The 27,070-nt window shown below is 52.0% G+C and overlaps 10 protein-coding genes across 10 annotated transcripts; 3 read left to right on the top strand and 7 right to left on the bottom strand.

Annotated features, from left to right (window-relative positions):
• Window positions 1-1,130: 1,130 nt before the first annotated feature.
• Triagg1_4982 (uncharacterized protein) lies at window positions 1,131-3,213 on the bottom strand (the record flags this gene model as incomplete). Its single annotated transcript, XM_062899445.1, has 2 exons — window positions 1,131-1,526; window positions 1,618-3,213. 2 exons carry the CDS (start codon window positions 3,211-3,213, stop codon window positions 1,131-1,133), a joined length of 1,992 nt encoding a protein of 663 aa, XP_062756163.1.
• An 863-nt stretch (window positions 3,214-4,076) lies between these two features.
• Triagg1_4983 (uncharacterized protein) lies at window positions 4,077-5,032 on the bottom strand (the record flags this gene model as incomplete). The annotated part of the gene is made up of 2 exons (XM_062899446.1): window positions 4,077-4,750; window positions 4,810-5,032. 2 exons carry the CDS (start codon window positions 5,030-5,032, stop codon window positions 4,077-4,079), a joined length of 897 nt encoding a protein of 298 aa, XP_062756164.1.
• Window positions 5,033-6,440: 1,408 nt separating this feature from the next.
• Triagg1_4984 (uncharacterized protein) lies at window positions 6,441-7,013 on the top strand (the record flags this gene model as incomplete). The annotated part of the gene is made up of 1 exon (XM_062899447.1): window positions 6,441-7,013. The coding sequence occupies one exon, from the start codon at window positions 6,441-6,443 to the stop codon at window positions 7,011-7,013; it is 573 nt and encodes a 190-aa protein (XP_062756165.1).
• Window positions 7,014-7,641: 628 nt separating this feature from the next.
• On the bottom strand, window positions 7,642-9,031 carry Triagg1_4985 (uncharacterized protein; the record flags this gene model as incomplete). Its single annotated transcript, XM_062899448.1, has 3 exons — window positions 7,642-7,758; window positions 7,823-8,875; window positions 8,936-9,031. 3 exons carry the CDS (start codon window positions 9,029-9,031, stop codon window positions 7,642-7,644), a joined length of 1,266 nt encoding a protein of 421 aa, XP_062756166.1.
• Window positions 9,032-10,833: 1,802 nt separating this feature from the next.
• Window positions 10,834-11,773, top strand: Triagg1_4986 (uncharacterized protein; the record flags this gene model as incomplete). Its single annotated transcript, XM_062899449.1, has 2 exons — window positions 10,834-11,565; window positions 11,645-11,773. The coding sequence occupies 2 exons, from the start codon at window positions 10,834-10,836 to the stop codon at window positions 11,771-11,773; spliced, it is 861 nt and encodes a 286-aa protein (XP_062756167.1).
• Window positions 11,774-12,175: 402 nt separating this feature from the next.
• Triagg1_4987 (uncharacterized protein) lies at window positions 12,176-13,936 on the bottom strand (the record flags this gene model as incomplete). Its single annotated transcript, XM_062899450.1, has 1 exon — window positions 12,176-13,936. The coding sequence occupies one exon, from the start codon at window positions 13,934-13,936 to the stop codon at window positions 12,176-12,178; it is 1,761 nt and encodes a 586-aa protein (XP_062756168.1).
• Window positions 13,937-14,620: 684 nt separating this feature from the next.
• On the bottom strand, window positions 14,621-16,291 carry Triagg1_4988 (uncharacterized protein; the record flags this gene model as incomplete). Its single annotated transcript, XM_062899451.1, has 1 exon — window positions 14,621-16,291. One exon carries the CDS (start codon window positions 16,289-16,291, stop codon window positions 14,621-14,623), a length of 1,671 nt encoding a protein of 556 aa, XP_062756169.1.
• Window positions 16,292-17,089: 798 nt separating this feature from the next.
• On the bottom strand, window positions 17,090-18,226 carry Triagg1_4989 (uncharacterized protein; the record flags this gene model as incomplete). Its single annotated transcript, XM_062899453.1, has 3 exons — window positions 17,090-17,695; window positions 17,760-17,917; window positions 17,986-18,226. 3 exons carry the CDS (start codon window positions 18,224-18,226, stop codon window positions 17,090-17,092), a joined length of 1,005 nt encoding a protein of 334 aa, XP_062756170.1.
• A 476-nt stretch (window positions 18,227-18,702) lies between these two features.
• Triagg1_4990 (uncharacterized protein) lies at window positions 18,703-21,089 on the top strand (the record flags this gene model as incomplete). Its single annotated transcript, XM_062899454.1, has 6 exons — window positions 18,703-18,740; window positions 18,980-19,087; window positions 19,403-19,422; window positions 19,592-19,732; window positions 19,787-20,782; window positions 20,851-21,089. 6 exons carry the CDS (start codon window positions 18,703-18,705, stop codon window positions 21,087-21,089), a joined length of 1,542 nt encoding a protein of 513 aa, XP_062756171.1.
• A 1,747-nt stretch (window positions 21,090-22,836) lies between these two features.
• Triagg1_4991 (uncharacterized protein) lies at window positions 22,837-23,999 on the bottom strand (the record flags this gene model as incomplete). The annotated part of the gene is made up of 3 exons (XM_062899455.1): window positions 22,837-22,913; window positions 22,983-23,717; window positions 23,795-23,999. 3 exons carry the CDS (start codon window positions 23,997-23,999, stop codon window positions 22,837-22,839), a joined length of 1,017 nt encoding a protein of 338 aa, XP_062756172.1.
• Between the last annotated feature and the right edge of the window lie 3,071 nt (window positions 24,000-27,070).

Here is a 27,070-nt window from a genome sequence, read left to right on the forward strand (position 1 = left end):
CACGCATTTCCGGGTCAATGAGGGGGGGAAGGCAATTATCTCCATATAGCAGCATGAGACTATCTTGGGGGACAAGTGCCAATCCTGAACCCTGCCCTGTCAGTTCGGAGCACGCTCATCCTTCTCATCAAAATGTTTCATGCGTCCCGCAAACAAGAACCTCCTTGAAGCTGGGTGAATAAAGTTTCAAGGTTGACAAATACATAATTGATATATCGTCATAGGCAAGCAAGGCGAGCAAGGCTAGCATGGGAGGCAGCGGGAGCTTCCCACTGTGACGTGAACTAGGCTTCACGTTCTCTCCCTTCTCGTCCTTGTTTGACTTCTGCTTTTCCTCTCACAGTCAAACTGGCGATCACGTCAAAATAGACCAGGCAGGGGAGGCTACCTAACCAACTAACCAAAGGGGGGGATAGGGGGTGAGGGGAGGCAGTCCAACGAGTCAGCCTGCTCTGATATCCAACCTTTTCCCTATTCAATGCGGCCGATAAATCACAAAACTAGCCCGCTAGGGACAGCCCTTTTCGCATTGGTTCGTGGCACCCACCTCCCATGCTTAAGCCCGAGTTTACACGATGTGGAATTACACAAACCTCGGAGCTTACAGCATATACTCGTACTGTAGGCTCACGAGGCTGTCATGTTAGAGGAGAGAATAGCCAACGTGTGTAGCTATCACCAACACATCGTAGTAGTACCAAGTATGTACGAGTACGCGCGCGCGAGCAGCCCCTCCGCCCAATGAAGATGGAGCGACAGGGATACTTCGGCAACCGTTTCGATAGGTATGTACGAGTATGCAGGTTTCCTCATGTTGTTAGCTACATATGCCGATCTACCACAGAACCTAGTCTCCGCCGCCTGTTTGCGTACCTAGTCATCACCAATACCGTTCGGCTTACAGGGTAACAAACAGTTCATACCTTGTAACACCGTAGCATGGTAATGCTTGTACATCTGTTAGATTCTTCTCTAATAGACCTTTTCTGTCTGAAGCCACTGACAAATCTTCCTGCACAAAGCAAACATGACATATAACCGACTCTCAACTATATGAGATTGAACTTTTCTTTGATTTGTTCTTCATCAAATCATCTTCTTTCCATCATCTAGATCTAAACTCTAGCCATCTATCGAACGGCGACCTCAATCTCCTGTCCCTCAAACTTGGGGAGCTCGCTTGCAACCGCCTCCCAGTTCTTGCTGCCATCTACAAGTGATTTAATGGCATCCAGGATCTTACTCTCCTCGGCTCGGACCTGGGTGGTCGAGTCACGATCTCTCAGGGTAATGGAGCCGTCCTGAAGGGTCTGGAAGTCGACGGTGATGCCAAGCGGCGTGCCAAGCTCGTCGTTACGGCTGTATCGCTTACCGATACTGGCAGAGGAGTCATCTACACGGCTGGAGACACCGAGGCTTCGCAGCTTCTGAGAAAGAGCCTTGACTGCGGGCTTGAATTGCGGGTTGGATGACAGGGGCACCAGGAGGACCTTGGTCGGGGCCACGGTAGGCGGGAAAGACAGGACCTGCAAAACGAAATTCATCGTTAGTAAATTGTTCAACAATCGCTTCATGTGAAAAAAAAAAAAAAAAAAACAAGGGGGGAGAGATACATACACCACGGGACTCATCACCACCATCGCTGGCACGGGTCCAGAAGTTGTGCTCAATGAGCGAGTAGAGAATACGGCCAATACCGAATGACGGCTCAATGACATTGGGCGTGAACTCGCGAGTGTTCTCCACTCTCTTGCGGAACTCAATAACGACAGAGTCCTTGTCGATGACGGCCTTACCATCGGCAAGGCCCTCCACGTCCAGGACAATCTTTCCAGTCTCGGTCAGCTCCTTGGCCAGCTTCTCACGCTGCTCTTGCGAGGTAGCCTCCAAGGCAGTCTCCACCGTCTTGGCATCCTTCTTGAATAGGGGGCCAAACTTCTTCTTTTGAATATCGATTTGCCACTCCTCAATGACCTTGGGCTCGTCGAGTCGCTCACGGACGACCAAGGGAGCGCCAGTCTTCTTGGCATGGACGGTCAAGTCATAGGCACTGCGGTCGGCACAGCCAACGCACTCGACCCAGCCAGTCGAGGTCAACAGCTCGGCGTCCCAGCAGTCGGTGGCGTAGTGGGCCATTTCGTTGGCCATGTGCTGTCGGAAGCGCATCTTGGACAGGTCGACGCCGATTCTCTTCATGAAGAGGTGGATACGGGCAAGGAAGTATCCAAGAGTCTCGTTGTCGACGACGCCGTTCTTGACGGCCTGACCAATGGTCATCTTCTTCGTCTCAGTCTTTCCAGAGAGCTGAACGTGGCGGTCCAGCAGGACCAGCTCGACGTCCTCAACCTCATGGAAGCGGCTGTGCTTCTTGCCACCCTCAGGGTCGACAAAGTGCTCAATCTCAGCCATCAAAAACTCTCGCACACGCAAGAGACCGGCACGGGGAGAAATCTCGTTTCGGTATGACTTGCCGATGGAGGCCGAGGCAAAGGGCATCTGGGACTGGTTGAATTCGAGAAGCTTGGCAAAGTTGAGGAACTGGCCCTGAGCAGTCTCGGGACGCAGGTATCCCGGGAGGTTGCTGCTCGGTCCGATGGACGTCTGGAACATGAGGTTGAAGGCCACGGGCTCTGAGGGAAGCACGCCAGTCTCGGGGTTCTTGAGGTCGTACTTCTTGATAAGCTCGCCGAGCTCAGGGCCGCCATAGTTGTCGATCTTGGCGAGCACCTCCTCGTACTCCTGGACAACGGCATCGTCAAGCTTAACGGCGGCCGCGGACTTGGCCTTCTTCTTCTTCTTGGGATCGACCTCCTTCTCCTCCACCTTTTGGCCACGGGCCTCCTTGTCGCCCTTGAGCCTAGCCTCGAGGATGGCCTCGACGAAGTGGTCGGCTCGCAGGATCTCGCCGTTCTTGGGGTCCTTGCACATCCAGTCGGCAAACTTGTCGACGTGGCCGCTGGTCTTGAGAACATCGTGGGGAGTCAAGGCGGTGCAGTCGACTTCGAGCATGTCCTCCTCCAGGACAAAGTGTTTCCGCCACAGGTCGACGATGTTGGCCTGCAGGGCACAGCCTGGCGGGCCGTAGTCGTAGAGACCACCTACGCCGCCGTAGATCTCGAAGGAGGGCGTGTAGAACATGCGTCGCCGCAGCATGGCGTCGAGGACGGCCTTGTCCAGGGGCTGGCCCTTGAGAGTCGTGGCGGACGAAGACATGGCGCCGGGTTTGTGGTTTGGGTTCTGTTTCTGCGGCTTGAGAGGCTGGAATGCGCAAAGCTTTGAAGAGGCTGACAAGTTGCGACGGCACGGCACTGCGGCAGGCCGAGTGCGAGTCCGAGTCTGGCGCGGGGCGAGTCCGGATCTGAGGCGGACGAGCGTTGCTGTTGCTGGAGAGGAGAGCAAATGTCGAATTGGCTTCATCCACCAAGAGTTTTTGACGATGGAGGAAAGAGGGCGCGAGTCACAAAAACTCGGGCCGCACTGGATTTCCTCTGGCACGGAATGGTGGGGTTGGACGATGGAGGGGGAGAAACATCTACGAGTAGACAATTTTCGTGTGTGCCCGCGTGTGACTCCAACGGCGGCCCACCAGGGATCTAACCTTCCATTGCAGTGGCCGATTGACTCTTTTACAGCGCCCCGGCTTCGGCTGCTGCACGCTATCTAGAGAGAGCGCTAGTTCTAGAGCGGGTTGAAGCGCTAAACCACCAACCTTCACTTGATGAGTTCTATTATACACGCATACGAGTAGTACAGCTGGGAGTAAGGGAGATGATAAAACACTGCTAACCTAGACACTGAAATAGAAGACGAGTCTTGTTGTAGACTCATATCCTCATCGTATGCTTTGTTCGTTCTTCAACTTTGAGAGGTCCCTGCCAAATGTAACCATTTGATCTGTCACAGGGGTCAATATGTAAGTCTACCATGGAAGGCAGGTAAACATGTGTATGTATGTCGGGCTGCCATTGATTTTATCCACCACTCATTCCTGCATTCAAAGAGGCTAAATTCCAGTTGATCCTGCTTTTATCCTCTACCCAGTCATAAATCAATCTATATGAAAACCCATTACTCGACTAGCGCAACTCTCTCGTCGGAGTCGCAGACCTGCTCTCCGCCCTAAAAATCCCAATGTGTGAACGGTGCGCAACATATTCACTGTCCGCATAGCCTAGTATGCCTCGGATCTCCGTACTCTGATGGCCCAAGATCCTCGAGATTTCGGGGGCGGCATAGTTGACCAGAGCCCGTCCAACTTCCAATCCCAAGCCCTCCCAGCGCTTCCCATCTGGGCCGGGAGCCGATCGTCGGCTGACTACGATGAGCCGGACGACTTCTTGCTGGGCAAAGTTCCCTTCGACGTCTACTACACCAACGGGGAGCAGACCAGCCTTGTTAAGGAGCGCTTTGTGGGCTCCTTCGTCGATATACAGCGTGCCGTGGGGGTTGGGAGTGTGGAGGAGCCAAAAGTGACGGTCTCGGATCGGGTCGGTTGAAGGCAGAAATCTTGTGTGTAATGGCGGAGCTGGCCTTGTCTCTATATTTTCTGATGCAGCAATGAGGTTGAGCGACACGGACGATGCCGATCTCGAAGGCTGAGACTGGTGGAGGTAGCGCACGATGCTCAGGATGTTGCCTGGATTGGACGACCTAGTGATGATTGTTGTCACGCCCGCCGACGTCCCGAGTCGTGCGGCAATGATCTTGGTGCTCATACCACCAGTACCCAATGCTGATCCGGCACTCGAGACTGTTGTTTTAACCGTTAGCCAGCTCCACGTTTTGATGAGCTCTGGAAGCACAACATACCATCCGCCTCGAGGGCTGAAATGTCCTCGACGATTTCGATGGGCTTGGCATCGGGGTTGCTTCTCGGGTTCTTATCGTACAAACAATCGACATCCGTCATGAGAAATAAGAGGTCTGCGTGTATCATGGCCGCAGTAATCGCTGAAAGGGTATCATTATCGCCAAATTTGATTTCGGAAACTGCCAGGGTATCGTTTTCATTCACAATGGGTATGACTCCCATGTCTAATAGTTCGTTGACTGTGCTTTGAGCATTGAGATATCGCGTTCGCTAAAAAAAAGAAGCATCGTTCGCGGTCAGCTTGACAACGTCCTCGTTAGTTAGATTGTCGTGGATAGTAGTATCATACATCAGCAATGTCATTCCGCGTAAGTAGAATCTGAGCCACCGGCTGTGTCAGATGCGCAAACAAGCTATCCCAGAGACTAATGAGCCGGCACTGGCCGATTGCTGCTAATGCCTATGCGTATATTAGTTTGCCTGGTTCGTTCCCCCGGTTTGTGTGGGAGTAGCCTTGCCTGTAACTGGGCCAAATGCTTGGGACGCCTCGCCACGTCCATGCGACGAAGACCGACGCCGATGGCTCCTGAAGAGACAATGACCACTCGATGGCCATCCTTCCTTAGCTTGACCGCCGTGTCCACAATCAACGTCAGGATGGGAAGTAGAGGTTCATGGGTGGTTTCGTCGACAATTGAGCTCGTCCCTTTGTTTTGTTGGCCGTTAGCAACGAGTCGTCGTGATCTACATTGACCGGTGTCCATCTCCAAGCATTGTACTCACCCAGCTTAATGACAACAGTCAGCGGCTTCGGCTTCCTCATGGCCGCCACGCCGTCGTCTTGAATCGACCGAAAGCAAAAAAAGTTAGACAAGATGTCAAGTCTTAAAACATTGAAGAAAACACATAGCAAGCAATTCGTTGAAACAGAAAGACAAGATGATAAATTCGGCTAGAAAGAAGGAAATAAAATCAAGAACCAGCATGAGATGCAAATGAGCAAAAGGACGGAAGGGCGTCCTAGACGCCCACCGCTATTAAAAGTAAATGAGACATGACGGCTCGTCATATAGGCTGGCCGGGCTTACTCTGAGTAATATCTTCAGACATTTTCGCCAACTTCCCCTGTCGCGACCTGTGCTCTGCCTGAGGAAGCTAATTGGCGCAATCGAGATATGTCGGCTCAGTTCATTGAATTAATTCGCCTTGTTGAGATGAGAAATCGCTTTAGATGAAAATCGCTTTCAAAGGGCCTGTCGCTGCAAGTCCGAGATCGCCCCTCCTTGCTCAGTCCAAAGTCGGCTATTTGGAGTTTCTTTCGTCTCAGTGGCCAGCTTCTGACAGGACAGGCATGTACCTGCGATAAGATAAGCCGGAACCGCACCAGCCTACAAAAAGGCGCCCTCACCGCCCTGAGCTTTGTCAATTCTACGCGGCAGAATTCTGGACGACACAAGACTGGTATTAGGTGAGGCAACTTCATCACCTCATCCCAATCCTCCAGTGGCATGAGATTCCCTTGCATTGTCTCACCCTACCATTCCGCTTGGCATTTTACAAAAGGAGAAACTGTTCTAAAGTACCCCCTGCATCTCTCTCCTCTCCAGTTTTAGATACACACCCTACAGCCATGGCATCCGGCGCATCGCCGACCCCCCCAGCTCCGGCTGGCTCTGCTTCGCCGAAGCCCGCAAAAGAAGTCGTCAATGATCCAGCTCGAACCGGCTTCGACCCGCAGATGAAATGGTGGATGAACTACTTCCGAATCCTGTCAGGCCAGATGACCCCCGAGGGCCTCTTCCACTACCGCGAATGGCGATACAAGGTCCACGAGGAACGTGACTGCAAGCGGTGCGACGAGTATCGCGACTGGCTCTTTACATACTCGCCCGCCGTCCGCTTCCTGTCGGGCAAGATCCAAGATCTCAACGGCAAGCTGGATGCCTCAAACGTGCTGTGCCGCCGGTGTCCTGCGCGGCTGGAAGAGGATGGCCAGGTGCATCGGCAGTCGGGAGGCTTCAGCCCCAATCACGGCATCCTGATTTGCGCAAACGAGATCCGCGACCGCAAACACCTGGAAGATACGCTGGCGCACGAGATGGTACATGCGTGGGACCACCTCAGGTGGCAGGTGGACTGGATGGGCGATAAAGACTTGAAGCATGCTGCGTGCACAGAGGTTAGTACTTTTGCGCCTATGTGAAATACCTCAATTGGGATGGAACAATCGCCAAACGGATCCCGAGACTGACGCTTGTCGAACAATAGATTCGTGCATCGATGCTGAGCGGAGAATGCCGCTGGAGCAGAGAATTCTTCACCCGAGGCAACTGGGCTCTGACCCAGCAATTCCAGAACTGCGTTCGTTCCAGAGCCATACGATCAGTCATGGCGCGACCGAGATGCAAAGATGACGTGCAAGCGACAAAAGTGGTCAATGAAGTCTGGGACTCGTGTTTCTCAGACACTAGACCCTTTGATGAGGTGTATAGGTAAAATTCGAATGCCTTGTAAAATATAGACCCTATGATGTACGATAACGTCTAGCCCCAGCGCATCTCCTTGCATGACACTTAGCTTTTAACTTTCAACGTCATTAAAAGATACCCCAAAAGAACAAATATCTGACTCAAACGCTCTGCTGCTCCCATGTGAACACCCCAAAAGGAAAGGCAAAAACAAGAAAAAACTCCGTAAACTCCTCCTTATGCAAGGCAAATCTCAGCTCAAATCTTACACACCCGACTCCAACGGCCAAACAAGTCATGAGACTAGAAAAAGACGGAAACAAATTGCTTGCTTGCATGTATCATGTATCATGTGGCAGCAAATCAAACGCCCTTCTCGCGATTGGTAGCTCTTTCACCCTTGACGCAGTGCTTGATGATCCAAGGGTGGCTCTGTACATCTTCAAGAGGGATTCGCTTCTCAGGGTCAAGAACCAAAAGCTACACATTGCTTGTTAGCAGGCCAATCACTTTTTCATTATCTTGGGGGGATCCAAGTACTCACTCTCTTGATGAGATCAGCAGCCTCTGCGCTCACGAATTTGGGGATTTGCATGTCTGCACGGGCGATCCTCCGCTGCGTCATGACAGGAGTGTCTTCGAAAGGAGCCTCGCCAACGAGGAACTCGTACGTCAACACACCCAAGCTCCACAGGTCAACCTTTTCGTTGTAGTAGTTGTCCGAGGAGCCGGGCTTGATCATTTCTGGGGGGAGATAATCAAGGGTGCCGCACAGGGTTTTCCGCCTGTTGTTGGGGGCGTGTACACTCCAGCCAAAATCGGAAATTTTGACTTCCCCGTGAATACCAACGAGAATATTCTCAGGTTTGATATCGCGGTGGATAACGTGCTTTCTGTGAAGATACTGCAGCGCAGAAGCCATCTGAGCGACATACTGGGCCGCCTTCCATTCGGGGAACTTGGTCTCCTTTCGCAAGTGCTTATACAGCTCGCCCTTTCCAGCATACTCGAGGATCAAAAAGACTCTCTTGCTATCGTGGAAGTGGCCGTAAAGCTGCAGAATGTTTGGATGCCGTAGGTTGCTCTGGATCTCGATTTCGCGCCGAACCTGCTTCTCCACGCCTCCTCCGGCCTGAAGCTCACTCTTGTGGAGCACCTTCAGAGCACAGATGAAGCCGCTTGTCCGCTCTCTGGCAAGGTAAACGCGGCCAAACTTGCCTTTGCCCAGTGGCCGTCCAATCTCAAACATGCCAAGATGGAACTGTTTGGGTACGCTTGGCTGCTCCGTCAGAGCTGACTTGGCCTCTTCGACATCCTTCTCACTGTCCTTTTCCGTTTCCGGTTCCTTCTCCGCTTCTCTCACCCTCACCCTCACCCTTTCCTTTTCTTTCTCGTCTTTGACTCGTGCTGTGGGAGCGGGCAGAGGCCTTCTCGCTGGGGGCGGTGAAGCAGGATTGATGGGTGGAGGCGGTTTTCTCTGGGCCGCTTGTGAAGGCAGGGTGACGGAAGCAACTGCGTTGACGTTGTTGCTTTGCGACTGAAGAGCTACCTTGAAATGGTTTGCCCGGGTGGTGGTCGACGTCGTTGTCGTTGCCAACTAAGTCCAGGTTAATATCTCCTCCAAGGGCAGCCCGACTTGCAGAGACGCTGGTCATACCTTGGTCTTTGAGTAGATCTTGGTGGCTTCACCGACGTCGTTTTCGTCTTGGATGGAGATGCGCTCCAAGCGCGACTCAAGCGTACGTGTAGTCATGTTGCTTGACTGCCTCGGAGACTTGGAGATGGCAGTTGGGCAGATGTGGTGGTCGCTGGGTTTTGCAGGTATAAGTGAGGAGAGTTTGCCTGGAGTGCGGCTGTGGCAGCGACGGGGGTTAGTCGTGTTGTCTTTGGTGCGGTCCAATGTTGTCGGGGCAACAGCGGGCCAATATTGGTTATGACTAAGCCGCAATCCTCTGCTGGGGGCGGACCAAATCGGGTCTTAGGGGGTCTTAGGGGCTGCGGCCAATGGCAGGGATCGACTCAGCGACAATTTAACCCCCTTGCAGAGACGATGGCCAACGACATGTCCAAATAACAAGTGAGGATTTGAGTTAAATTGACGTGCATGGAGATGATTTTTTAAAGGGAGAGGTGCACAATCGCAGTAGTCAATATGGGTTATGATGTTATGCGACACATGGTAAACACCAGACCTAGGAATACTGTTGTAGCCTCTGCTCTGTACTAGAAGATTGATAATTCAATTGCATCCAAGTATACTCACTCCAGGCAAATCATTCTGATTATAGATATGAGCCTCAACTTCATATGTCTACAAGGGGAGGGTAACACCCTTTTTCATTGAACAGTGCCCTTCTCCTTCGCTTCATCCGCTTTTCCTATCGCATCTACCCTACATGTACCTGAGGCAGCATATCCCAACTCTTTTGGTTGGGTTGGAAGGAGTACCAAACAGAGTTGATTCTTCCTCGGGTAGGTAGTAAAACATCTATTATTTACAGAGGTAGTATTGAAATTTTGCTTTTTGCCGACAACAAACTTTTTGCCGGTACAGCTGAAAATGATCGACATGCACTTTGTAGCCTGACTTAGTAGCAGGGTTGTCATTTCGTACGTACGAAAACGTTCGTACTTTCGTACTACGAAATTTTTCGTAATTCATATACGAAATACGAAAATTTTCGTAGTTTTGTACGAAATTACGAAAATTTTCGTATTTCATATATGAATTACGAAAATACGAATTTTATTATTCTTTAATAACTTATGAAATTTAGCTTATTTTTAAAGTTAAATATTATATTTAATAAGTAATTTAATATATTTATTTAATTTTATTATTAAAATAATAATAAAATTTAAGCTTATAATTTTTTTATATTACGAATTTTCGTATTTCGTACTTTCGTATTTCGTACTAAAAGTACGAAAATTTTCGTAATTCATATACGAATTACGAAAATTTTCGTAGTTACGAAACGTTACGAAATGGCAACCCTGCTTAGTAGGGATTGGCATATTGTAGCCTTAGAATGCTCTCTTAGCTTGTGAAACTCAACGGACCTTTACTCTATTTGATTCTTCTTTTTTAATTACAAATACAATTACTATAGCTTAGGAATCAGATTATTCTCTTAGAGGCATTGGTTTTTAAAGAGAACTGAACATGAATGAGCTGACGGAAATATTGAATGAAGTTGTACAGATGGATTACTTACAAGCAAGACAAAGGCCATAAGTCTATCTGTATTGCAAATTCCATCACCGCCAACTGAGTTTCCTTGGGAGTTCTGATTGCTGAAAGCTGGATATTAATAAAATGCAATTTGAATTCAAGATGTAGTAAAAAAAAACTTCCGTCTGATAATTATATTGTCGTGTAAATGCGCAGCAACCTAGTCGTGAAATATTCCATCATCATACGGCTGTTCGAACCACCCCGCTATAATATTCCCATTTCCCCCAAACCCCACCATAGCTCTTCTCAACTTTAGCATCCCGAACCTCCAATCCTCCAGCTTCATTCATTCAACCCTCTCCAACAAACCCTCAACGATGCTTCCACCACCACCGCCCACGATGAACCACGTCACCTCCCCCAACGAGCCCTTCCCCAGCCCCGACGCCCTCGCCGCCGCAACAACCTCGCACACGCAAAACAACTTCCGCATCTCGACCCGCAAGCTCCCCATCTCCAAGTCCGCCGCCATCGACGCCCTCGAGAAGAAGCTCGGCATCCCCGTGCCCGAAATGATCTTTGGCGACAACCTCGTCTCCGTCACCCACACGCCATCCAACTGGACCCTCGCCTTCAACACCGCTGACGCCCTCGACGCCGTCGACAAGACCGACAAGCACATGCTGCGCGTCGCCTACGCCCGCGACTGGGAGAGCACCCGCGAGGAAACCACCCAGAACATCAAAGAGGTCGTCAAGCCCTACGACTGGAGCTACTCCACCACATACGCCGGCACCGTCGACGGCGCCGTCGCCTTTGCGCCCACGGACAAGCAGATTCCCATTGAGCTGCTGAAGCGGCGAGACCCGATTCTCTTCTTCGACGAGGTCGTCTTGTATGAGAGCGAGCTTGATGATAACGGCATTTCGCTGTATAGCGCCAAGCTGAGAGTCCACGACAAGCGCATGTTGCTGCTGTGCCGCTTGTTTATGCGCCTGGACAACGTCCTGGTGCGGTTGCGCGACACGAGGATCTATGTGGATTTCGAGACAGACGAGGTGTTGCGCGAGTACACTGCCAAGGAGTCCAAGTTTGCCGACGTAAAGAATGTGAGTGTGCGCTGGACAATCAAGATACTTGAAGGGCTTTTTTTTTTTTGCAGGCAAAATTTTGGCTAATGTGCTACAGGCTCTGTGGAGATCAGGAAGGTTGCCCGATGATATCACCGTCGCTTTACGAGATCCCAATGCTCTGGATGCATTCCTGGAAGTTGTCGAACATAGGATAGAAGCGGTATCACTAGCAGCGCAGCAGTAACTTGGGTAAAGGCGAAGCGAAACCAAAAGATAACGGAAGAATATTTGTCTATTTAGAAGGGCGTAATCATGAAAAGGCGTTTAGGAGGGATTCGGTACGAAGATTAGGATATTTCCGTAAACTGTTCATTTTTGAAATATAATAAGCTGGAGCGTGGCAAAGCTCTTCGATGACACTCATAGAAAAGGAAAAAGGGAGGAAGCAGCAAGATACGAAACCATGGATATCAACATTGAGAAATAGAAATCCAACCTACGCCCACTCCCTTCAACTACCTATGCCTTCATCAGACACTTCCATAATAGTTACAAACACACTGCAAAGACATGGCCATAATGCTGCAACCGAGAAAAAGCGATAAAAATGCTAACATGCGTAACAAAACAAAACATGCCAAGCACATCACCTTCCATCCTGGGGCGACGAAGCCTCCGCCACCTCCTCAAATTCCAACTCCCACTTGTCTACTTCTTTGAACTTGCTGCTCGCTTGCTTCAGCTCCTCAGTAGGAACGGCGTTGGCTGGGCTTCTGGCGGAGGCTTCGTCAAACGTATTATCCGCCAGAGGAACAAACCTGCTCACACCCTCCCCTCCATCCTCATCCTCGCTCTCATTGCTATCGCTGCCTCTGCCGTCGTCTCGTGCATTTTCCTTGTCTGACGAATGGCGAGAACGTGATCTGAGGGTACGCCGAGATGAACCACCAGGCTTGCCACCGCGAGAAGCCGAGCGAGGTGGCCTTCCCCTCTTCCGCCGGCGGGCCGTCTGGGTGTCTAGATGAGATAGTTCATCATCCTCGTGGCCCAGTCCCGAGGTATCAAGCTCTTCATCGCTCTCTAGGCCGAGCGGATCGCGCGACTTCTTGTATCGCCGCTTGGGCAGCAAGCTCGCAAGATCAGCCGTAGTCATCTTGGGCGAGGCTTGCTGTCGTTGCGGTGGCCGCCCACGCGTCTTGCCAGTCTTGGCTGCGTCGTAGTTTGGTGAATGTGTAAGTGAAGGGGGCGAGGACATGTCGGAGAGGTTAGAAAGGCGCGAGGGAGTGGTGACGGAAGGTCGGCGGCGTTTCTTGGCCAGTGATCGAATATCCGGCCACATATCCGGCCCTTCTGACCCGCTACTTGCTGGGGGAGCTGCAATTTCCTCCAGGTTGACTGGTGTGACTGGGCGTTGAGGGAGCCTGGCGGGGGGTCCTCTGGGTGAGGAGAGTTCTGATATTTCGGACTCGCTGGTGTCGTCCATAGGATCCTCTTGAGATGATGGAGGGGCATCTGGCAATTCAGACAAGCTCCGGTCGCCCGGCTGTCTGGATGGTCCAGGCTCTGTTCTCGATACCTTCTCAGGCCGTGTGCTACTCTGCTGCACATCTAGACTTTTGCGCTTCCTCGGGTTGGAGGACTCGGCAGCCTCTGGTGATTCTGGTGCTTCGATTTCGTCCTTTCCGCGAGTGCGTCGTCTGTTATTTAATGGCGTGGACTCAGCCTCGGGTTCGAATTCCTCTTCGCTGTCTTCTTCAGAGTCTTGGACGACCGTCGAGGAGTCATGTAGAGGTTTTCGGTTCGCACCAAGAATACTTGGTTCTCGCGCACGCCTCTTGAAGAGACCGAGGTTGAACGAAGAGCCAACCCTAGGGGTAGTTCCGCTCCTGCTGCTGGGTCGAATGGGGGGGTCGTTTCTTCCTATGAAACTAGACCGTCGCGACTGAGAGCGGAGGGCGCTGTATGACAAGGTTGAAATATCCCCTGAGAGCGCCGTACTGGGAATGTCACCTTCCGCAAAGCTGTCATCCAAGTTGCCAAAGTCACTGTCGCCCAGATCTAGTCCACTTGTACGTCGGTTGTGTCCAGGCGTCGCCGCAGTATGTCGCCCAAGTTCTATTGAGCTTCGTGAGCTTGCGCGCATCGCCGATCTCTCACTTGTCATGGTCGTATCTTTGTTGGCAAGCTTAGGGAGCGCCTCGTCGCGAGAGCTGTTTGCGCTTTGGATAGCATCATCCTCGTTGATGTTGAGTCGTGCAATGGAGGGAGTCTTCCTGGGGCGTCCCCGGGGGCGTCCTCTCGTCTCGGGCTTTTTTTCAATCGCGACATTGGGACTGCTGCTGGCTGGCTCTGCAACAGCTCTGGCTGCTCGAGGCGGCCTACCACGTCCTCTCTTGGGCCGCGGCATTGCAATCAGCGTGGAGTGCACAGCGGGAGGGCGATGTTTTGGCGGTTGCAACTGATGAAACAGGAATAAAACAGGCCTGCCGTGTTGATTTGGTCGATGGACGCGTCCACAATACAATGCAAAGTAAAATCCCGGTTTGCTGCAACGAGAGGCCACCACGATGTGGGTTGGGCAACAAGTATGGCTGTGAGGGTTAATTTAGCTTAAAGTCTTGACGCGTCCTGACGCGGGCGGAAGTGGAGGATTCGCGAGGCTGTCACTTTTTTTTTTGGCGGGGCCCTGCCTAAGAAAAATAAAACAAAAAATCAGAAGTGAAAATAAAGACGGGAGCTAGCATGGTGGTACCTGGTACATGTACTTCAGCCTCACCACACTCACGCATTCAAGTCATCACCGAATTCATTCATATGCGATGCATACTAGACAGGATATGTATGTGTATAATTATATTTGTCTTTTTCTTTTTTCCATCATTTCTCTTCATATTGGAGATATACCCTCATACCATAGATTCTTACACACCAGAGGCCCTTGACCCTGTTCATCTCTCGTGGTTCGTCAATATAGTTATCTACTATAGTTATACAAGGCTCTCAATCGCCCGAATGATCCCGTTTCCCTTTTGTTGTTCCCACAATATGCCCAATAATAGATCTCAAATCACTCATAATCCGTCACTGCTGTCTAAATGAGCGCCTGGCCCATAAACATGCTCTTCTTCACATCCGCAACGACATCTCTTCTGTCGTCGTTACCCACAAGAACAATGCCTCTTCCTCGTCGTCCCATTCTTCCAGCACGGCCTAGGCGGTGGATAAAGTCAATGGTGGTGTGAGGCACATCATACAGGATGACGTGTCGAACAGCCAGAGTATCAATGCCTCGAGACGCCAAGTCAGTCACTACCAGAGCCTTGACGTTAGTCAAGGACCGGTGGCGGGATGGATTCGGCGATGCAATGATTCGTAGCGGCTCAGCTGTTGTAAAGGTCTCTAGAACTTCGCCGTGGCGCTTCTCGGGAGTGTCTCTGTGCAGTGCCTGCGCGTCAATGCCCTTTGAGCGAAGATACTCTGCAACCTGCTCTGTCTTTTCTCGCTCGTTGACAAAAACCATGACTCTGCGGACGTCAATTTCATCCTTGGCCAGATTTTCGTGCTGAGAAGCCTCTCTTCCGATTGTGTAGATGACGTCGGCACACGCAAGGTCTTTGTTGTTGCGATAGGGATCCTTTGAGACATCAATGACACCAAGTTGAACACGTCGGGGGATAGCGTGGAGGTTTGGTGTGGTGATTCTGATCATCTTGGGATAGTTGGTTGCCAGATAATTGTTCAACTTTCTCGGAATTGTTGCTGAGCAACAGATGAGTTGCTTCATTGAGGGCGATGAACGCTCGACGATGCTAGAAGTGACGGCAGAGAAGCTTCGATCGAACAGCGAATCCGCTTCGTCAATGATCAAATGGGACACTCGAGAGAGGATGTTGGGATCGGAATCTGCAATCGAAGCCAGCAGGTGAGGTGTTGAGATGACGACATCGACACCTTTTGGTCCGTACAGGTTTCGCTGGATCTGTTGAGGTTTGAGATTGGATGACAGTATCTCCGTCTTAAACTTCGTCACATGCGACAGCTTCTTGGCAACAAGTCCAACCTGGTGAGCCAGCTCCGCCGTAGGAACCAAGACAATGACCTTGGGCCTGGCCATGGTGGGATGAGGCTCCTCGAAAGGCTTTCCTTTGAAATCCGCAGCCTTTTGACGCTGCCTCTCTACTTCTGCTCGCTCTTTGTAGGCTTGAATCTCCGTATCTTGTGCTTCGGCCGCCTTCAGCGCATCAATGGCAGGCAGTAGATAGGCGAGGGTTTTGCCCGATCCCGTCTCTGCTGCCAGCAAGAACGAAGATTGCCCCTCATGCCCAACCCTTTTCTCTCCTGGCTCTCTTTGTCCCAGCAGGGCGGGAATTGCTAGTCGCTGTACCGGCGTTGGGCGAATATCCACCAATCCTGCGAATACCTCGTCGACAACAGCCGTTTTCAGAACTGGGAGGAGATCAAACTGATCAAACGACTCGTAGCTCTGCATCTTCTCTTTCAGCGACGTGCGCTTGTTGTACGAAACCGAAGCCAAGGCGCGCTGCATCTTGAGCGCCTTTCTATCATCCTGCGGCCGCCTTCTGCCCTCCTCTTGAGTCGACTTGCGATCGCCGGAACGGGCTCTCGTCGGCGCGCGGGTTGGGTCAAAATTGGCTACCCTCCTGTTCATTCCAGAGAATGGACCTGCAACCCTCTCTCGCTGTGGTCTGCGTTCATCTCGGGATAGGCGTGGTGCTCGGTGGACTTGGTCGGCGAGGACCATGCGCGAGGGTTTGTCCCTGGCTCGCTGAGTGAAGAAGCGCTGGCCTAAGCATGGTTGCACCGACGCCTGCACCGAGGGTATCACCGAGGGTATCACTGAAGATATTACTGAAGGCTGTAGCAGCGGGCGGCTTCTGATTGTGTGTACACAGCGTAAGCAAACCGAGTTTGCGGCTGCGCGGCGCATCATGGCGAACTCGTTGGTGTAATGGATGAGTTGCACCCAGATTTGCAACTTTTTTTCCCCTGAGCTTATCGATTCGGAGTGCGCTTCGGCAGTGCTAGCGCCGGCTCCGTTGGACGGCGTCCCGGCCCCGACTCCAGTATCAGAAGACGGGGAAATGGACACTTTTGAGTACTTGTATTTAAACAAGGTATTTCATAATGGAGAGTAGTAGCTACTGGATTTTATGTACTGAAATTTCATTGCATAGCGGACAGAAAAGGAGCACGGTGATGGGTTTCACTCTAACGTCTCTTCGATTGTGGTATCGAATGCTAATGCTAAGCACGGAGGAAAAGAGATACATACTCTGATAGACATAATGCGTTCATTGCGCTTAATTCATAAGAAGCAAACTATAAATGAAAATGCCAATTCCAGAGAAGTGGTTGCTTGCAAAGTGCAAAGGAAAAGAAGAAAAGAAAAGAAATCACATCCTCCGCTAACTACTGCGGTTGGCCTACGGCGTATATATAAGGACTGACGTCATGATGTCCTGTCAATCGTGTCACTGCAATCCCATTCTATAGACTCGGTCCAGCATTCGCATCGCATTCACTCAGAAAATTCCGTGTATCATTTCATCATAAGGTGTTCGCCTTGCTCGATTGTGGGGCTCTTCGCACGGCCAGTGTCCTTCTTGAGGTAGCTGGACGTGGCCATCGGGTGGGAGGCATCCTCGGGACCGGGAGTCTTGGGCTCTTCAGCAATAGATCCAAGTGACACCAGAGACCTGTTTCGACCGCTGCTAGTTGACATTCGGTTCTCTCGTTTTCTAGCACTGACTGGACTGAGGGACCCTGCTGACAAGAGACTGTCATCCGAGTCCACGCTTGATCTTCTCGCGTCCAATCGAGGCGATGGCTGTTGATCATCAATGACGGCTTGGTCCTCGCTTAGGCTGGATTGGATTTTGCGTAAAGTACTGAAAATGGAAGACTTGTCTGACGGAAACTGCTCGATAGTAGGGTCGTTCATGTCCACATCATCTATGTCGTACTCGGGGAGCTTGGGCTTCGAATCCTGGTGGAGTTTACTGTCATCAAGGGCGTCATGATCCAAAGCATCGTCGACAAATTCGTATGCGCCAAAACACTCGTGTGCAAATAATGGGGTCTTGAGGTCTTCGTCAATTTCGCTCTCACCACCAGACCCGCTAATCCGAGGCGACGACGTGTCGTCCTATTCGGTCTGTTAGATGTTACCGCGTTGGAAAATTGTTCAAAGGCATGACGCCTAATCCTACCTTGTCGAGCTTTGAGGCTACGTCCGCAACCTCGGCTGCAACCGAAGCAACCTGCTCAATAGGAGTTGAAGTCCTTCTTCCTTCATCGTCCTTGATCTTGGATACGTAAGTCTTGGGCAGTGTCAACACGTTGTTGCGGTTGCCTGACTCGTCGGTAGCTGAATGAACAGTGTCTCGTTAGGGGGTGGTCTGACGCAATAGAATAGAGAAGACGATGAGCACTCACCGGTTGCCCTATTCTCGTCCAAGAGCCAGGGGCCCTCTCTCCCGGCCTTGAACTTGAAATGATACTCCCTCCCAGGCTCAATGAAAACCCGCGACTCGAAAACATATTCACCTCCTTCCTGGCGAGAGCCCATCTCCTGGAGACCCCACTCCAAGGCCGTAAAGTTCCCGGCCAGGAACACGGGAGGCTCTGTCCCAGGGCAGCGGTAGGTAACGGTATAGGGAACGGCGGTTGGCGACATGTTGATGAAGGTGATGGAGTTGATGAAAAGGATGTACGGTGGGGTCAGTCGAGATGCTGTTCTGCACCTGTGTGTGCTCTTACGGCAGTTGAGGGTGAAAAGGGGGCAAGCTGGTAGATGCTGTAAGGAACCGCAGCGCTTGTTTGGTGAAAAAGGAGCTGGGTTTTGCTGCCTTGCATATGGCAAAGCAAGGGTTTGATGGGCTGATCAGACACAAAGAGCGTCTCTCATGCGGGGTTTCAGGCGTTGCAATGTCGGAGTCAAAGTCAATGCAAAGAACAGGCTCCTGGATGGCTTTGCCGCTTGGAGTTGGAGGGTTTGCCGGGCCGTGACGATGCTTGGTAGTGCCAAAGGCTAATTCCTTGCTTGTGATGGAGGGCGGCGTTGGATCCCGAACGGCTCATGGAATCGTCATGGCTGGTGAGTGGCACCTGGCAGTGACGTGGGCGTCGCGTAAGGCCTAGAGCAGCGATCAAATGCCTCGCGAGGAGGAGGATTGGGGTCTTGGGGGGAGGTATTTATTGCCATGCCATGCCGCTATATGCTCTCGCTATGTATTTCATTTAGTCATTAGCCGAGCGAGTAGATGCAATGCACCTCTGCTTTTCCGCGATGTGACCGGGCCCTCTAGTACGGACAAGGTCTCTGATACGACGCAGATCTGGGCGGGAGAGCCAAGGGTCGAGGTTCCTTGGACAGTTGAAGGACAAGCTCCACGGTACTGCACTGTACTGTACTTGCTCGTTTCTGTAGTGGCCAGGACGGGGCTAGGCGTGAGATCATGGGCCTGGGGTCGGGCCAATCACATTACATCTTCTACTGGGTATCTTGTGCGGAGAAGCTGGTCCGAGACAGTTTGCGGTAAGTACCTAGCAGGGTGCTAGTGCTGGGGATGACTACGAGTACCGCTACGGCACCTTATTAGCTCGACGGTTAATGGTTAAATGGCGGATGGTGAATGAATGGCACCTTGGATTCCTTGTACCTGACTGAGCAGCAACAATGGGTTGTACTTTAGGTAGGTAGGAGGTACTCTTACATCGTGGGATTGGATATCAAGTTTCAATGTTTCACATTTTCCAAAACATTCAATACCTCCTGGTATTGGCTCATACTCGGCTGAACCTACAAAAACACAGTTGAAACCAGACGCAATGCTGTCTAATGGATGTTTAGTCAGGGCGCTGAGCCGCCGTGTAACGAGACGCGACGTCATTTGTCATGCAACGCCTCCGGGTACCTGCCCGTGTATGGAGTCTGTCACCTATTAGCCCGTACTCGTACTAGCTGCGAGTAACCTCAAAAAAATTATTCGAATTGACCCATTGGTATTTTTTGCTATTGCTATCCTCACCACAACAACAGCTGCGCTTCGGCTGGCACTTGCGCGGCTTCCTCTGCCATCGGCGTCTATTCCGTTTGACAAGGCCGTAAGCATGTCGATTCCCCCGCAGCTCATCCGCGTCAAGCGCAAGCGGGACGATGAGTCTCCCGTTACTTTTCTCCGTCAGTTTGCCCGATGACTGCTCTCAGCACCAGCGTCCCTCTAACACCGCGTAGAGCTCGATGAAGGGGCTAAGCGTCATCGCAGTGAGGCGAACTGGGTGTACCAGCGACGGGAATCAACGGCGGCGCCGTCGGGCCCAGCCATCGGCCGTGGCGATGGCAGACCGGTGATTCATGTCTCGCAGCCGGAAGCCGTAGCATCCCCGTCCAAGACACGCAACGATGACCATAGTTCGGGGTCAATGGGCGACATTCGGGGAGCTGCGAAGCGATCTGCGGATGGGCAGCTCTCAGAACAGCGCAAGTTCCATGTATCACGAGCGATGCTGGCTCAGGCAACCACCAACCAAGGATCGGCCCGTCCAGGAAGCTCAAAGCATGCGTCGTATGGACCAACTATATTCATCGAGCGTACCGGACGTAAGAAGATTGTACCAAGGTCTTCACGCCAGAGCCTTGTCATAAAGGATGCCCACGCCATCATAGCTCAAGACCACCCACAGGAGATGGTGACGACACCTGACGAGCCCATCGAGCAGAAGCATCTCAAGAAGCCCGGTGTTGCAAGGAGACGCGACCCTTCTCAGGAATCCCCGGCTCGTGCGCCTCTCCCACAGTCGCTGGCTAATCGTAATGCCGATGATATGGACAAAATCACTGCGGATATGAACCAATGGGTGTTAAACGAGATTGGTGCAAACTTACACGCCATGGAGGTGGAAAGGAAGCAAGCGGAGAAGCCGAGATTCAGACCCAAAGCCCCCGAAAAGAGATACCAAGAGCGCCACCCTGAGACTGCCGCGACATCAACTCCTCCTGTCGAGGAGTCGGGAGATACACCAATGGCAGACGCAAGCGAGGAAGAAGGGGACGACGAGGACTGGATCATTGAGGAGTACGTCCGCATTCCGGCTCACTCCATGGGCCTCAACGTCCTACCATCTGATGTTGGTATCCTGGTCCTGAATGGAGAAGAGGAGAACACGCTGTTTTACGGGTCGCCTCAAGATGAAGATGACGAGTATGCCGAAGATGATGAAGACGAAAATGGTAAGCTCGCCCTCCATGCAAGACGTTGATCTACGCGAGACAAAGCCTCACCCATTTTTTGTGCACAGCGGAAAACTACTATACGGCAGACTATCCGGAGGATGAGGTCGACACCGAGGACGAGTTCGATCGTCACGCTTACATGTACCGCAATGCCAACGCCTCAGACGAGGAGGAGTTTGACGACAACGAATACGACAGCGATGAGATTGTCATGGAAGGCCAGGACGACGACGACGATGACGCAAGAATGGACCGCATCCGGGAATTCATGCAACGCAACGCGGCATTTCGAGACGCGCGATAAGCCGCCTTGCTTCTTTGTCCCTGTTAGCTGTTATGCACGGCAGATTCACGCACACCATCCGCCCTCCCGCCCCCCCCGATCTCGCTGTCTGCTCATCTATCAAGTGCTGTCCGGCATCGTCATCCCCCTCCCATCCCTCGCCTCCCCTCGAACATCACAACCCTAGCCGTGTAACGGCGACCGTTTTGATCCCGGGGCCTTAATCCTCCTCTCCCACCCTCTTCCCCCCACGTGGCTGGGCTAGTTATTCTCTCTCTTGCAGAAATTGATGCAACATGGCGCGCGCGGCACATACGCAGACACACACTCTCGCCCAATTGACGTTTGTTGTACTCGTACATGTAACACCTATATGTGTATGTATGTATGTGTTGGGCGACGCATTCCTGCACCCCTGGTCTCCTTCCTCGACATGGCGCTCACCGCTCTCGTTGTCCTCACTCACTTGTCTTTTTTGAGCCCACAGGCTCGGGCCTCGTCCCCCCATTTCCGTGGGAGGCCAGAAGAGGAGGGAAAAGCAAGGCCAGAAAGTACACAGCGCTTTGGCCCTCTTCTACCGTTGGGGGAAAAAATATTATACTACACACATGCCTTTCTTCATCTTGTCACCGCTGATCAAAACACACCCCTCCGAAAATCGGCTTCCCAAATGCGGAGGCTCTCTTTTTGGACGTTACTGACCCTCTGAGAGGCAAACAAACAAACCGTTTAGGCTTCTTCCGATGTGTTGTATGCCCTGCCTGGGTCCGTCAAGTTTGCTTGCTTGCTTTTCCTTTGGGTTTACCCCTCCACGGCGGCGCGAGGAAGAGAAACTGGCGGGGAGAGAGAGGGAGAGGGGGGGATGAGATTCTGTCAGGTCACATGCCCGCTGGCTCTGTCAATGGGGAAAAGGGTACATGTTCGATTCTGAGGCGCTCAACGCTGGGCCATGATTTTCGGATGCCGGTGGCCCATATGTTGTGAGACGCAAGGGATAGCTAAAGCCAATGCAGGGCAACCCGAAAGGGGTCCTCTAGAGGGAGGGTGGCCAAAATGGCCTGGAGGAGTAGGAGCAGTAAAATTACAACCTATGGAAGAGCTTGGAGTAGTAGTAGTAGCAATACTAAGTAAATTGTCATCCTAATATACGAGACGCGAATATGTTGACCGTCTTTTTTACACACACTGAAACCCCCCGTCCCGTATAGCCAGTCCATTACCCTTTTTGTCCCATACCCGCCCGGCGTTACCATCATGTTTCCTCCTCATTAAGGCCCTAAATATATGCAGGAAAAAGACGGGGAGGCTTTCTCTAGCCAGCCATCAGAAAAACAAAACAAAACCGTAAGAGCAGCAATATAGTTACTTGTACATGGGAGAGAAAAAGAAAAACGTTTCTTGTAAAAATCAGGGAGAAAATCAAAAACAAAGCAAACCCTTGGATGCAAATGAACGCTGTCCTCCTATGCTTGATGCTTTGAACCATGCCCTCATTTGTAGCATGTACAGTTGGACCCGAGAAAAAAAAAAAAGCCGTTTTATGAGTCTTTGTCATAAGAAGGTATTGTGGCCGACAAAAAAAAAAGTGTGTGAATGGTGGGCATCTCCGCGAGGGGAGAGAGAGTATTAGTACACGGCCATACTGTTGTTGTTGAGGGAGAACTTTCGAGATGGAGAGAAAATGGCAACTCTCCCTCCACTCTAACGTGATTCTTTACTTCTTTTTTTCTTTTTCTAAAAGTGTGTTGTGGTTGAAGCAAACAGCCGCTTAGATTTTTAGGCGTCTCTGCTCTTTTCTCTTTCGCCGTTCTCTGCGTTCACGGAACTGCATGGTTCGCTTGTGAGCTACAAGGGAGAACTAGTTAGCATCCTGACTATACTTGAGTTGTATCATTGTGAATCAAAAAGACTCACCCCAGTCGCGGCACTTGCGCTTTGTTTCGGAGTCGACCCAGGAGTAGTGCATGGCTCGCTCAGGGTACCGCTGGGCAAGCCCCAAGGGCTCCATCGGCCGGTCCTGTGTATCTCTCTCGCGGCACTTGATGCTGATGTGTTTTGGCTCCATGTCGTCGTCGTTGTCAAAGATGAGCCAGCCATCGTCGTCCCAGAGTGGGATACGCTGGTTCATGCGGTAGTACCAAGCCTGAAGGCCTTGAACGGTCCTCTCTGGCGTTCGGCCGAACATGCTCGCAAAGTCTTGCTTGATACGCTGCCATTTCAGTTTCCTGTCGTGCCAGGCGTAGATGATAAAATCTCCCTCTTCTGTGGTGTACTTTTGGTTGATGTGCCTCCCCTCGCTGTCGGGGGGTGGGCTGGGGTAGCCGTCCATCCTTGAAGGGCAGAAATCGCTGCTAATGGCATAGTTTGGGTAGCTGGGCTCATGGATTGAAAAGGCCAACATTGATGGCAGTGGCTGGGGGAGTATGGAACCGCGACGCAGGCTAGGAAGAGGTGAGGGGGGAGTCCAAGACCGTGTTGATCCATTCGACCGGGCGATGGCGTCAACACCTTGGTCAAATTCCTCGAGACTAGGCAACTTGATGGGAGAAGGGTTGGCGTAGGAGTTGAGGCGAGTCAAACGAGGGATCGGAGAGCACTCTCGGGAGATACTTGAGGCAGCTGAGAAGGACCCTGCCGCAACAATGTTAGCTGTCCTGAGTCGATTACGCTGGTAGTAGCCTTGGACCGAAAAAGGCTGGGGAATCTGGTTGCCAAGAAGCACATACCCTCAGGTTTGACAATCGGACTACACGAGGTTGAGTCAGGAGGGGTTTGAGGGTGGAGCAGAGATCTTGGAATCGAAGATAGATGGTCGGTAGACTGCTTTCTAGGGAGAAATGCTTCTCTATGCATCATGCTGGCGATACCGAGCATGTTGAGTCTGGTTGGAGACGAGCTCCGAAGCTCTTGAACCTCTTGCACGGTGAACATGTTCTACGGCGACCCGAGTTCACCTCTCGCGTAAGGCGTATAAGACAACAGCAACAATGGACGAGCCTCCCGCAACAGTTGAGCTGTCTTGAAGACAATGGTTGAAACGATAGTAGAAGCTGCAGTTAAGACACAATGGCCCAGGCTAGACGAGAGGGAGAGTACAACAGGCAGATGGCCGCAGTAGCGAGGGATATGGACTGTGACAAAAAGGGTAGAAGAACAAGACTTGCGTGAGAAGGGAAGGAGTGGATAGGTTTGAGGATAACACTTGAGTGAGCGTCAACGCGAGGAGCACGGTCTTCTTGTACTTTGCTGCACTTTGTCGAGGAGCGTCGAGAGACCCTGTGGGATCAGGCCTCAGCCATGACCTACTAATGCACCGCTTTGCTGCCATGGCCAATGGCTGGATTGGCCGTGATAGGCCCCAGAGAGGGCGGTACAATTCACTCCCACTCGCACTACTTGTCTTGATTCTGGGAGGGGAGGGTCTGTGTCCGCCCTCGCCCAGTCAACCCTGCACAGCAAGACAAGAGGACCCAACAGCCAATGTGTGCCCCAGGGTGTCCAAGTGGATCACCGTAGAATCGATGAAAAAACGGTACCTGCGGCTGTTCTGTCTGAGAAGACAGGGGACCAAAATTGGCACCGGCCGGGGTGTCCATCAGAGGCTGTTTTGTCTCCGCCTGTGCTCTGCAGGGCGAGCCGCTTTTTGCAAGGTCAAGAGAAACTCGGGAGTATTCAGTGATTAAGACAGATCCGGCGTGGCGAACATGAACCAATGCGCGCCTAAGGCGAGGCTAGTGCCGAAGGGCTGAGCTGGGGGGTGGTGAACCATGGGTGATGACAATAGATAGAGAGGTGGGAGGGGGGAGGAGAGAATCTGTACTCAAGATACTGGCCGATGGTCAAACCGATCCGAGACGACAATCACCAACACAAAATTCCCACTATGCTCCGTCAAGATCAAGTGTTGCGGCCGACACGTGTCCCATCGTCTGAGGCATGTAAGCCACTCACTTGACTTTGTATCAAGGATGGCGTGTTTATTTTATTTTTTTGCCCAAAGCAAAGAATCTATCAAGACGCATGGACAGATTGTGGATATTGTTAGGGAACCAGAAGGGGATCCGGTGGCATTGAAGAGATCTCCCAATAGCACCACCGTGTTGGTTAGCATATCCACAGCTGTGTTGGTTGATATTGGCACGTTTGCAACCATCAAAGTTAGCAGCAAGCGGTGCGAGGACGGATCCTCGCCACGAGGCGCCACCCGCATTTGAATGTGCAGCAGAAGTAGTAGATATCCCTCGTACTCCATCCTCCATGGACGTAGCCGCATGGGTTGTATGGCCGTCATCATCTCGTCCAGGGATGCTGCATTCAGATGCCGGGGGGGGGGCTACCGCCAAACTGGGGGATTTGCAACCAAGATTGACAGCAATCTTCTGCGCTGGACCAACAGCATGGCTTTGGGCATGTTCACATACGCACACAGTGCCGGGTGCCGGGCTCTGCTCACGGCTTACATGCTTGTGCAAGTATGTATTGTCAAGCTCACCCTCCAAAGGGACTGAACCCGAGAGGTTGGAAATTTGATGGATACTGCCTCTGTCCAGAAACACAACAACACGACAGCCCAGACCAAGCTGAATCCTGTGATGAGATGGGTACAAGACATGGGCGGATGCAGCCGCCTGCATAGAATTGCGGTTCAGAGACCAGTCTAGATGGTGGCGACCAGCTCACGGAGAGAATAAGCAGCAGCATTCGAGACCGTTTTGTCCTCGAGTTCAATTGGGCAACAGTTGTCCAAACCTCGTGGGGGGAGGCGAGGCGTGCCAGCTGGTATCATCGGGCTTCCATGCCGGGCGGCTCTGCATAAAAGGTCTTGGGGTGATGGAAAGCACAGAGAGCAAGGGAAGCAAGCCCGGGTTGGACGTGGCTCACCCGGCCGGTAAAGAGGAGGCCGAACAAGATCTGAGAAGTGACCGGCTGCCAGAAGCCGGGGGGGCAGGTCACGGCCAAGCCAGAGGTAAAACTGGTGGCAGCTGAACAGGAGATGCCACATCAAGTCTAGGCCGTTTTCACCTACGCATATTAGCGCAGTCGGTTCCCTTTTTTTTTCTTTTTTTTTCTTGTCTTTTTCTTCTGCAGGCGATGCGACGGCGAATTCCTGTGTGTCTGGGAGCAATGAAGCAGATGCAGGGCAGGCTTCCCAGACAGAGAGACGGCAGCTACGCAGAGGCCCAAGATCCAAAGCAGCGAAGAACAGACCTCCTTGCCTCGCGGCTGAGCCCGCCGTGCAGTGCCGGATGAACTTGGCAGTTCTCCGCGAAGCACTTGCTCACGAAGAGGGTCGAGCCCATCATCCATAGCCCATAATTCATTACCGGCGGCCCTTGATCCATGCCCTCCACGCCCTCGCCCCTCTCATTCAAGGCTTGCGTCGTGGCAGCATTCATCAGCGTTGGGAGCCCCTTCTCATTGTCAACAGCATCATAATCATCACCGGCTGCGTTGGGCCGAGATGTTGCAATGGCGTTTTAAGCAGCATTAGTGCCAGCCGCTGTGGACAAGAAGTGGTGACATGGTCAGACAACGCCGCTTCCACAGACCATGAAGGGGACAGTGCTTGGCACCAGACACGAGTAAAACGACTGGGGGAGAAGGAAAAAAGGAAAGAAGAAAAAATTACACGAGAAAATGAGTGTGGCGCACGCGTGCAGAGCATGTTTCTTTTTGTCGGCCTTTGTCGTTCGTTGCCTTTCCCTTGTCGAGAGGAGGTTGTGTTAGAGCCATTTTGGCGCAAGGGAAGGATGGAGGCCAATCAGTCCCCCGGTCTGCGCTAATCCCGATGCGGGCACCGCCTTTTATCGAGTGCTCGCAAGCCATCGCCAGCATTTGATTGGTAGCCGGCGCCCCTGTTGTTGCATTGACCGGTGGGCAGCTGCAGCGGATCAGTCAGTGATGGAGTTGATGCTACCGTACCGTACCGTGCAGTACCGTTGCCGTGGCCGTACAGTATGCGAAAATGCCAGCAGCGATCAATCCATCAGCTCCATAGCACC

This window comes from Trichoderma aggressivum, assembly GCF_033847375.1.
Source record: "Trichoderma aggressivum f. europaeum strain CBS 100526 chromosome Unknown scaffold_016, whole genome shotgun sequence".
Classification (NCBI taxonomy): Eukaryota; Fungi; Ascomycota; class Sordariomycetes; order Hypocreales; family Hypocreaceae; genus Trichoderma; species Trichoderma aggressivum.